This window comes from Micromesistius poutassou, assembly GCF_964030765.1.
Source record: "Micromesistius poutassou genome assembly, chromosome: 17".
NCBI classification, from domain to species: domain Eukaryota; kingdom Metazoa; phylum Chordata; class Actinopteri; order Gadiformes; family Gadidae; genus Micromesistius; species Micromesistius poutassou.
The window spans coordinates 8,475,490-8,486,196 of record NC_140287.1 but is presented as its reverse complement, the minus strand read 5'-3'; the positions used below and the strand labels follow the sequence as shown (position 1 = coordinate 8,486,196).

General features: G+C 46.4%; 2 protein-coding genes across 3 annotated transcripts; both read right to left on the bottom strand.

Annotated features, from left to right (window-relative positions):
- Positions 1-581, bottom strand: grem1b (gremlin 1b; the record flags this gene model as incomplete). Its single annotated transcript, XM_084482394.1, has 1 exon — positions 1-581. One exon carries the CDS (start codon positions 579-581, stop codon positions 6-8), a length of 576 nt encoding a protein of 191 aa, XP_084338520.1. The 3' UTR covers positions 1-5.
- A 2,045-nt stretch (positions 582-2,626) lies between these two features.
- On the bottom strand, positions 2,627-10,309 carry arhgap11a (Rho GTPase activating protein 11A). 2 transcript variants are annotated; one of them, XM_084481630.1, is made up of 12 exons: positions 9,751-10,309; positions 8,937-9,004; positions 8,736-8,832; positions 8,051-8,307; positions 7,773-7,936; positions 6,827-6,952; positions 6,640-6,714; positions 6,107-6,274; positions 5,854-5,983; positions 5,634-5,742; positions 4,736-4,841; positions 2,627-4,621 (listed from the first exon to the last, which is right to left on the bottom strand). In XM_084481630.1, exons 1-12 carry the CDS (start codon positions 9,874-9,876, stop codon positions 3,111-3,113), a joined length of 2,937 nt encoding a protein of 978 aa, XP_084337756.1. In that variant the 5' UTR covers positions 9,877-10,309; the 3' UTR covers positions 2,627-3,110. The 2 variants fall into 2 exon arrangements, with proteins under 2 accessions (XP_084337756.1, XP_084337757.1); XM_084481631.1 differs by lacking the exon at positions 6,640-6,714.
- Positions 10,310-10,707: the final 398 nt, after the last annotated feature.

The window sequence follows — 10,707 nt, the reverse complement described above, 5'->3', positions numbered from 1 at the left end:
CTGTTTTAGTCCAACGATTCGATCGACAAACAGCGACACTGTTTGACGCGCTGGATGCGCTTCTTCTTGGTGGAGGGCTGCTGGTCCGGACAGTTCAAAGTCAACGTCATGGTGGTGAATCGCTTGGGCTTACAAAAGGAGCACGACTGGAAAGCCCCCTCTTCCCTGCGCACGTGCCGGGGGATGTAGAAGGAGTTGCACTGTCCGTAGCAGAACCGGTTGATGATGGTCCGGCTGACGCAGCCCTCCTCGTGGATGGTCTGCTTGAGGGGCTGCGTCTTGCACCAGTCGCGCTTCAGATAGCGGCGCTCCGTCACATGCAGAGCCTCCTGGCTGGACTCCAGCACCTCCTCGGCGGCGGGTGCGGCGGGGGAGCCCTGCCTCCGTCGGGAACCGGAGCCCGCCTGTGGTGGTGATGGTGGTGGCTGCGGTTGCTGCTCCGATTCGTTTGGGTTGTATTTGTCGGGATGAGGAATGGCGCCCTGCGAGCCTCGGTTTCGTTTGGAGTCCACGGGAGAGCAGGAAAGCATGCAGCCCCAGATGAGAACCATGCCGCAGAGGAGACGCGTGGAGCCGGACATCCTTTAAGGAAGGATGGCACAACAGTTAATCATCTGTAGGATAGTTTCGACACTATTGATTATTTATTTCTCACGCGTAAAGAACTGGAGAGGCGCGCTGCGTAAATACGAATGTAGCATCTGGGCTCAGATCCTGCCAGATATAATATTACAACTCAACACTAGAATTTGAGGCAAGCCACGAAATACCATACTATGCGTGTGGAAAAACTTATTTGCATAACGTAGTTATTAATCTATAATACCTAAACCACAGGGGTGTCCAAGTGCTTTCGGTATCTTAGTAAGTTATTTTTCTGGTCATCTTAGTAAGTTATTTTTCAACTTTCATAACTCTACTGCTTCCCACACGGGTAAATATCCACTGCATTTTAGGTTAAATACGTCCACTTACCTGTGCAGACTAATCCTTGAAATGTCTTCCTTGAGGGGATCCCTTCAGGGCTTCAAAGATGACTTCCCAGTTTAAATAGTCCTAATAAAACGTTGACTGTGATACACACGACCAGGACGCACAGCAGTGGGATTCGAGATGGGTGGGAGGCTGACTAACTCTTCCATAGACAGGGGCTGGAGGCTTTAATACAAATTGCTCCAGCGCCGGACTGTCTCCTTTTTAAATGTCTGCCAGCTGAGATGTGCAGTTCCCTCCACATTATTGGCTAAGCGCGATGTAGAGAAAATCCAAACTATCCGCCCCTTCAACACTTGTGTGAACCCACCTCAAGAAGACCGAGACGCAGAGAAAGTGGAGGGAGGGGATTTCAACCACCTATGTTGTCTGCATTAATCACGATTCCGGCAACATTTCGGTTAATAACCACATATCTGCGCGTAATTTGGCGATCAAACCTATTTGACTGCAAGTTGGATGTGTATTAGTTTGTCATTTGTCATCATGAATGTTTCGTTTGAAGACATAACCATGCGGTTTGTTTAAAGTACGTCTCAAGATACACAAGACAAAAAAATACTGTAGGCTTCACCAAACTCTGTGCTGGATGTTATCCGGTTGGTAGTGAGAGGCACGCATTGAACCTGCTACTATTTTCATCCCTAAATTCACATTTATTAACACCTTAGTCTTTGTTTAAATAACATTTCAAAGACTTACTTGGGTCTAACCGCTTTTATCGCATAAGGAAAAACATTATAGAGTTTGATAATGTTGAAAAAGCCTTAAGCCTTAAATGCATCACATTTTTAACTCAGAAAAACATTTGTAGACGAGCATTTATTTGGCTGTTGCATGTTGTACCCTGGCTTAATTGGAGAACACATGTAGAGGCCCATCATAGGCACCATATGAAACGTCTGTATTGATTTATTCATTTTCCACAAGTATTTTCGGATGCGTCAGTGTTGGGTCTTTGAAGATGGCATTGTTATATTTTGAATTTTTAAGTTGGGTTTTAAGAGAACTGCATGTGATGACCTGGACCAGTCGGAGCCTCCTTGACAGCCTCTTTATCGAGCTCGGCAAAGCAAAGCCGATGCGCTGCTGCCCAGTGCCCATCTGTTGCGCACATGGCGCGGCCTGAACGCACAGCCTTTTCATGGATAACAGTGCGAATCTAAAGACATGGACTTCAAAACACTGAGGCCTCGTGCAATCCCCTGAGACGATAGCTTGAGAAGCGTTGCCAACAAATCTTGAGGAGTCGGTTCTATCAATTCAAATAGGCCTAGTGTCGGCCTCGCCAAATAGCCAGTTTAGGACAACTAACGCTACGAACTAACCTTCCAAACGTAATTCCACCAAATTGAAAACGTTAAAACACTGGCCAATTATAAATGCATGGAATATATTTCACATTAACGTAGGCCACTATTTTAGGCTTAATATGGCTAGTCATGGAGTCGTCATTAGCGCTTCCACGGTCAGGAACATGACAACTGAGTATATCAGTTTAAAAGCGCTTTTAGGACGCCCCCGTGTGGCTTGTAGCCTATCTAGCTAGTCGGATTTCTGCAAATAAAATATGACAAAATCGAATATCAAGTCAATATAAGACTTTAATTGGTTGAACCATTCCAAACAGCATATTCAAAAGGGTGCAAATGGTAAATGTACATGACACAATACCCAGATTAATACTGTATAGCAAAATTTGTTTCCAAAAATACAAATCGCTTGACATTTCTTATAGTTGAAATCCAGTACAATTACTGCAATAAAAACATTTCCCAGCCATTTTTTTTTTTTAAACCAAAAATACAGTTGATTCAAAACTTAATCTAAAGACGAATGTTCTTACCAATTGTACCTTGTCACTTGCTCAAGCCGAAGCAGAACTAAAAATGTGTTGAAATGTCCAAGCTTCCTTTAGATGGAAAACTAGAGCAAAACTACATTAAAGCAACTGCTTAGAAGCATCTCATATGCAAAAGCATTACAAATTAAGACAATCCCAGAATCCAGGTCAAAATAAATTAAACTCCCAGAAACAGAAAACAAAACATTGCCGTTTTAAAAGCACCACTTTACAAAACCTGGACAGTGAACCGAACATCGGCACAGAAGATTCTCTACAAATCTATGGGCTTGGTAGCAGACAGCAGTCTAACCTCATTGAGCGGGTGTCTAGGTGAACCCCTGTAATGCTGCACTTCCTTATCAGCGACATGCTGCAGACGAGGCTTCCTGCCCTCCGACACGCCCGTCTTACCCACAGGCTCGGAAGAGTCACTCGCTGACCTCGACGGCACCTGGTTCGTCACGTCACCCAGAGCGCAAACCTTGTGCTTCCGAGCCAACGTGCTGGGCTTCTTCGGCGGCACTGGGGGCGGTTTCTTTACGTCGTCTACTTTGCCCGTCGGCAGCGCGGCTGGTTCTTCTCCCTGGTACGGTTGAAGCTGGGTCGCTGAGGGGAGGACGCTCTCCAGGCTTACCGACTTCCCTGCAGGACCGCTCTGGCTGGTGGAGAGCGACAGGCCCAGCTTGGCTCTCCGGCTGTCCCCCAGGAGGGAGTTGATCCTGCGGACCGACTGTCGCACGGGCGTGCGCTGGAACTTCAGGGGCGTCCGGCCCCCTTTGCCCTTGGCGCCTCTGGGGGAGTACAGCGTGAGCTTGTTGAAGTGCTGGATGTGGTCCGCCACTCGAGGCCTCTGAGATTCAGGCGATAGTTCTCCTGACACGGGTTGCTGGTTTTGGGTCCCTGGCTTTTCGAGCGCGTCACTGTCGCTGTGGTCCTCCTCTGAGGTTTTATTAAAGTCGCCGTGGAAGTCCAGGCCCGTTCTACATGGGGTGGACTGTAAGCCGACGGAGACTCCCAGTTTGAAGTGAGCGGGGCTCTGGATGTCCAGGGCATCAATCAGTTTGCTGCAGTTGAGGGGTTGAACCTCCGCATCCGCCTCCTCGCCCCCCATGGAGCCGTTACCGCAGCTCAAAGAGCCGGCCGCAGCACCACACAGGGATCCATCAGGGGTCTTAACCCCTTGGTTAAAATACAGGCCCGACTCAAACAGCGCACTGTCGATATGCAGAGGAGACATAGCGGCTAATTCCATCTGGCTGAAGGTGATGTTTTGGTCATCAGCCAGATTTCTCTTTGGCGTCGTACGGTCGGATCGCTGGAGGTCTGCAGAAAGTACCCTGAGCGTTGGGGTCTCCGGCGGGGGCATCAAGAGGCTCGCTGAAGGCTGCGTCCGCTTGTCTTCTTTGGGGGTGCCGTGGTTCTGAACAGCCTGTTCGAGGTCGCCATTTGCAGGGTCTTTGAAGCCCTCAGCGGAGTCGGTCTGGGCGGCAGTCACCCGGGCGTTCGTGAGGGAACCGTCGTTGCTTTCAAGGCTCTCTGCGCTTGAGGCACAACACAGCCTCATGGGAAGGCTCGGCCCTGCGGGAGGCTTTGAGGAGACGATGGCCGGCTCTGAGAAGTAGTGACTTTTCGGGCCTCCGTTCAAGGGGGTTTCCGTGAACGACCTACCACCGAAGGCCCGGGGGCCGTCTGGGGTCTCGGGACACCAGGAGGTCTGCTGAGCGGCCGAGTCGCAGTGAGGAGAGAGCAGGTTGTCCTCAGATTTGCTGATGAATTTGGAGCCTACAGGAATTGGATGAAACGGTGGCAGTGATCAAAACTCAAGTTGTTGTTTTTATGTTGCACTGAAAAGTCTAGTTCTTTGGGTTTATGTCAAGTTCTGGAATAAACACTTACTCTTTGAGTCCTTTTTAGCAGCAGGGGTGAACTCTGCGTCTCTGGTTGGGCAAAAACTGCTGGTGCTCTCCTGAGTGGCAAGTCGCCAGCCAATGGATACTGATCCCTTTGTCCAATGAGAATGAGAAATGAGAGATGAGATCTACTTGGCTCTTGGGGAAGTCAAGCTAGTATTGTATACCAACAATATACTAGGAGAGCAGTGAGTAATATTATTGTTAAATGTCCCTGACAGATGTTAAATGTAGGGTTAAATAGGTTAAGTTATGGTTTTTGGTTAGTACTTCAGAGGACAATTAAGATCACTTCGAAGTTTGTTTGTTTTTTAGCATTTTTATTAAGTCCAAACTATACATATAAAGTATAATGCATTTCCCTGACATAGCATGTATATATTTCTTAACAGCTTATTAAATAAACCTGATTCAGGTTCCTTTTCATTAGAATAATTCTCTCAAAACATATTCAATATATTTTTTAGTGGTTAAAGTTTTACAGTGGTTTAATATAATTATAGAACTTAGTGTCTTGACTTGTATGCTTCGTATATTGCATCATCAGTTTATCTAGGTCATTTTATGACATAAAATTGGATATAGCTCCTATTAAACCTCAAAACCATGCTCATCGTTAAGACTTTGTTATACACCTGTAATATAATATAAAGTACCCAAGCATAACACAGCAAGACAATAAAAGTGCAACTGTGCAATACTGTACCCCATAACATCACCTAGGGTGCATCTTTGTGTTATGCTAATTTGAATACAAATGCAATTAATTTTAAGACAAAAAAAAAATGCCACAGGGCAATTCATTAAGAGTGTGTTATTTTGATTATCCAGGTCTAGGGGACATGATGATTTGATTGTCAGGTCTTTCGGGCGCCCACACTTACAGCATCTTTGCTGCTCTTTCCCAGGCTAAAGCGCGAGCGGATAGACTTGCGCGGCTCTTCCTTCTTACTGACTTTAGGGGAAAAGCACCCAGCTTTTCCAGATTCAACTCTGGAACAACAACATGAATAAAAAAAGCGATTAATATCGTATTCCATGTAGATGGGCCTAGATACATATACACATGTACGAGGTGTGGATGTTTGTTGGGGGAGCCTGTACCTCTGGACGGCGTGCCGGCTGCTCAGTCGTCTGCTCTTCCTCCGTGCAGCTGAGCGAACGCTGGATCTTGCTGCCGGGGACATTGCATGTTTGGAGGAGGACTTATCCAGGACTCCTGATGCACTGTATGCTGCAAAGTAGTGACAGGATTGTTTTTTAAGCTGCATGATCAACATTATGTGAGGAGTTATTGTAAATTAGTAAATTAATCCAATGATTTATTAGTTAAAAATCAGAAAACGCAAATCAATACCTGATCCAGGGGTGGAGGCTCCACTGAACAGAGCGTTTGGAAGAAAGTCTAAACCGGTCTTTTTGATGGATCTACGTTTCTTGTTTGAGAATCCGAAACTCTGACCGGATTCCATGGGAAGTTTGCGCTTCGATGGTGTTGCGATCACGGGAGTAGCGGAGGAAAAGACTGGCAGAAATCACAAAAGTACCAGATTATAATCACAAGCTTGCAGAAATTACTTTCATTCCATCAGAAAGCCAAACTATTTGAATATAGCCAACGGGAGAGGATTAGTGCAATTGACAGACAAGCAGGCAAAGTCAGTTCAGACAGGCATAACTCATTCCCAGTGGATTACCATCACAACAAGTGCGCATTCAGCCCAATGGAAGGAAGCACAGCAGCGGAAATACAAATAGTTGAATTACTGTTTGAATGACAGAGATTGTATATTAATGAGCAAGCATGATGGACAGACTTTTTGTGGTCATTCTGCAAGATGCTACATAGTTTGACGGCTTTGACGCACGCGGGTCAACCGCGATACCTACCAAAACTGTCTGTCTGCAAGGTTTTTGTGGGCGTTCTATTAGTTTTTATCTTATTCAGAGCACCATTGACCATATCTGAAACGTGAGACAAACCAAACTACTTACACAATACCGATCTGAGCCACTTTTAGCAATAGGTATGGCATTCATCCCCGGTTAAAACTGAGGCTGAATCACACAGTCGTACCTCCTAGACTGCGTCTACGCCTTCTGGAACCCGCGTTCTCCTGCTCCTCGTGGGACGGAGACAGGGAACCTCCGTCACAGCCCATCATGGCCGGAACCTTCTCCATGAGGAACGGTGGCAACATACCTGTACAGCAAGTAGATGACAGTAGATAAATATACTGCAATATAATCATGCATTCATATCTATTGGCATCAGGGTTCCCTTAGCCGGAATTTACAGGCTATTGGTCGACTAGAAAATCACTAGTCTATAATCTTGACAGCCATCTTTCTGGAGCATATATTGGCTGGTGAAGTGTCAGAGTATGTGTTTGAGCATGGCTTACTGCTGCATAGACTACTTCTTCCCTTTTTGTTGCGATAGACAGAGGTGAGGGGCCAGGGCAAGTGCCCCGGGCATGACAAAGGGCCCGTGAAATAAATAAAAATAATAAATTAAGGGCCCCCAGCCGGAATGGCATGGAGGCCACTGGCCCATGGCCTCTCTTTTCATGCCTACTGTGTGACATATTTAGGTTGTTTTATATACACCATAGATCCTACGTGGTGGATAGAATCGAACTAACCCTATGACTATGCTGTTTTACACACACACACACACACACACACACACACACACACACACACACACACACACACACACACACACACACACACACACACACACACACACACACACACACACACACACACACACACACCTCGATAATCTTCAAAATGCAAAGAAAAAGAAAAAGCTGAAGATCAAAAGGAATGTGATGGATATAAAAGATAACTGCTACAACTCGTTTTCCAAATGTTCATGCCAGACTTCGGAATATGATGAATATGAGCAACACTCTATAACTCCAGAGCGCGCACAGGCCAAAAACATTACTGGCCAAACAGCGTGCATGTTGAGGAATCCAGTCAGTCAGGTGAACGGGTCAGCAATGCGGTCGTACCGAAATCTTTGGAATTGTCTATGAAGCAGCGGATGACTGCCGCCTGCAGCCTGAGGCGTTTCTCTGTGTTGGCGTTCATCTTCTCACTCCCGTCCCCAGAGTGGAGGAGGTTAGGGGCCAGGATCACAGACAGGTTGCTGCTGTCCATCTTGTTCTCTGCACTCCTGGAGAAAGAAAGGACCCAGCCGGTCGATTAAACAAACAAACAAAAAAAAAAATCCAAAACAAACACACAGACATTCAGCTGATGATTGGAAACGGGTCCAAGTCGAAGATACCTCAGGGAAACGTGGTGGACGAAGTCAAAAAAGTGACGCAGGACGCTGAGGTTCCTCTCAGACAGAACGCAGGACAGCAGCAACACGGCCGCCCTCCTGTCCTCCTCAGTGGGGAGCTGCTGGGCTTTGAGCAGGGCCTCGTTCAGCTCCGCTGGCAGGATGGGCTCAGGCAGGTCTCTGAAGAACTGCTTCACCAGCCCGGCAATGTCGCAGGGCAGGGCGGTGGACAGGCACTCCTCGCCCGCATCCAGCTTGGCCTGAACCAGGGGAAAACCGAGCTCCGTCGTAAATGGACTGCGTTTATATAGCGCTTTTCTAAACAGTGGCCGCTCAACAATATTGCCACACACACACACACACACACACACACACACACACACACACACACACACACACACACACACACACACACACACACACACACACACACACACACACACACACACACACACACACACCAGGAGTAGTTAGGGTGAGGTGTCTTGCTCAGGTACACCTCCCACACGCTAGGCCATAGGGGCTAGGAGGAGCCAGGGATCGAACTAGCAACCTTCCGGTTACCAGACAACCCGCTCTACCTCCTGAATCACATGCCGTCCAGTCGTGTCAGACTTTGGGTCCCGGGGGTCAAGGTCGACCTCTCAATGGGGGGGGGGGGGGGGGGTCAGGCCGGGTCATTACTCACCCTGAGTGCCTTCAGGCGAACAATGGAGCCCGACTTTCTGAACAAGCCCTCTGTGTCTATGTGGGCCGTCAGCTGCATGCAGGCATCCACTAGAAAGCTGTGGGAAGGGGAAAACAAACAATGTGTGTGATTAAAAAGACAAACTTCAAAATGCACGATTGGGAAATTGCATGTGCTTGGAAATGATTTGCTCCCACTTGCCTTGGCACACTGCCATGTTCCATATTATAATATGGAAGGCTCTCCAGCGGCATCCCAAAAACCTTGGCCTGCAAAAGGAAATACAAAGATGAACTCTGTGATAGTTGGCTGTAAATGAGAGGGCAACAGTTAGCACAGTGCAAACCGTCCAGTGCCCAGCATCAGCCAAGTGGTATTAACTCATCAGGTAACACATGGTGAAATCTGGAATTCCAGGTCAAGCATGTGACCAACCACTGGCTAAACGATTAAGTACAGGGTATGAGCAGGCACAGGGTGGCACGGCCCTAAATTGGGAAATTACGGAGGGTTCAAACGTTTTTAGTACAACCCATGCTTTGTTACCATCTAAATCTTGTGACCGTTGAGCAAGGATTGTTCGAATGGTAATGGAGACATTCCAACTTATTTTTTATAACCTATGGGTTTCTGCGGAGGGTTTCTTGTCCAGCGTCTCTGCAGTCTGTTGCATTCAAAAGTCAAGGAAATATGGCCTTTGGGGAATCATACCTGGGCGCTCCATTGTTTGTGAGAAGATGGAGCATTGTGTTTAAACTGCCAACTAATCTACACTTAACAGGCATACGTTACACAAATGGTTTTCTGAAGGGGAGGGGGGCATGGTTTCAACTATATGCAAATGAGATTAGACAATAACAACAATGAGGACATCTGTCAAGTCGATGCGTTGAATGTGCTCGAATTTGTTGTTTGATTTCAGTGAATTATTACGCAATACGCAAAGGTTTAAATGATTCAGATAATTATTTGCTTAGGGATAATATGTATATTTTTCGATATTGGTCCTACTTACCGATTGAGTAGTTACTGCCTTGCTGGCCTGTTTGTTTTTGTTCCAGTTCTTTATCTTTATTCCACAGGCGGCACGCAGTTGCTCCACAGCCACCAGACGCATCACGTTTCTCTCCATCGCCTTCATCTCGGCTCCAAAGAGTCACCTTCACTTTTAGTGTAGTTTAAGACAAGGTGTCCCTATGTGTTCACCCTTGATAATTGGGTCCAAAAAACCAATAATCCTTACGATCCGATTTGAGTTCGACTTTTAAAGTAAACGCAATTTATATATGCATCATGTAAGGTGCTGTAAAAACAGCAGACCCGACAAGTCTACAAAACTAGACGCGATATGAAACTAAAACGTACCGAAGGGTCTTCCAACGTGCATTCCGTCGACTGTGCATAAACCGCAGATATTTTACGAGATTAACCTCGAACCACGGAGCCTTTGTTCTCGGTTAGCATGTACCCTGATACAATCAAATACATTGTCACAAAGAAATACCATGCGATCGAGGGTAATCCATCATATATCTTGAATTAAAGCGTTGGCTAGCTAACTACATTAGCCTGCACGCAAGCTCCGTGGCACTTCTTTTCAACGGGGCAACTTCCGCAGATCATTCAAATGGCAGCGCTCCCTACACTCCGCACTGTGATTGGACAGAAAGGTTTCAACGGATTGCCGATTTGGGCGGAGCTTTCACTTTTGGGCCAATGAGAGCTAAGTACACAGCGCAATTTCCATGGGCGAAACAGTGGTTGAAACCTTCCCACTTTTTCTGATAATTATTTTTCCCTTGGAGGGGAGCAACAATGCAACAAAAAAACATTAAATCATATTCGGAAAATAAATGTATAATGTAACAACCATTCTAAAATACCCTACACAAATTATTGTATTTTATTAGATCATTGGTTTTCTATATGGATAAGCATGATTATGACTGAGTGAGATCCTTATAGGCCTACC

Coding starts and splice junctions, on each gene's coding strand:
- arhgap11a (XM_084481630.1), bottom strand. CDS start 9,876: ATGAAGGCGATGGAGAGAAACGTGATGCGTCTGGTGGCTGTGGAGCAA. Junction 8,833..8,936: donor GAACATGGCAGTGTGCCAAG/GCAAGTGGGAGC, acceptor CCCTTCCCACAG/CTTTCTAGTGGATGCCTGCA. Junction 6,275..6,639: donor CTTGCAGACAGACAGTTTTG/GTAGGTATCGCG, acceptor GATTTCTGCCAG/TCTTTTCCTCCGCTACTCCC.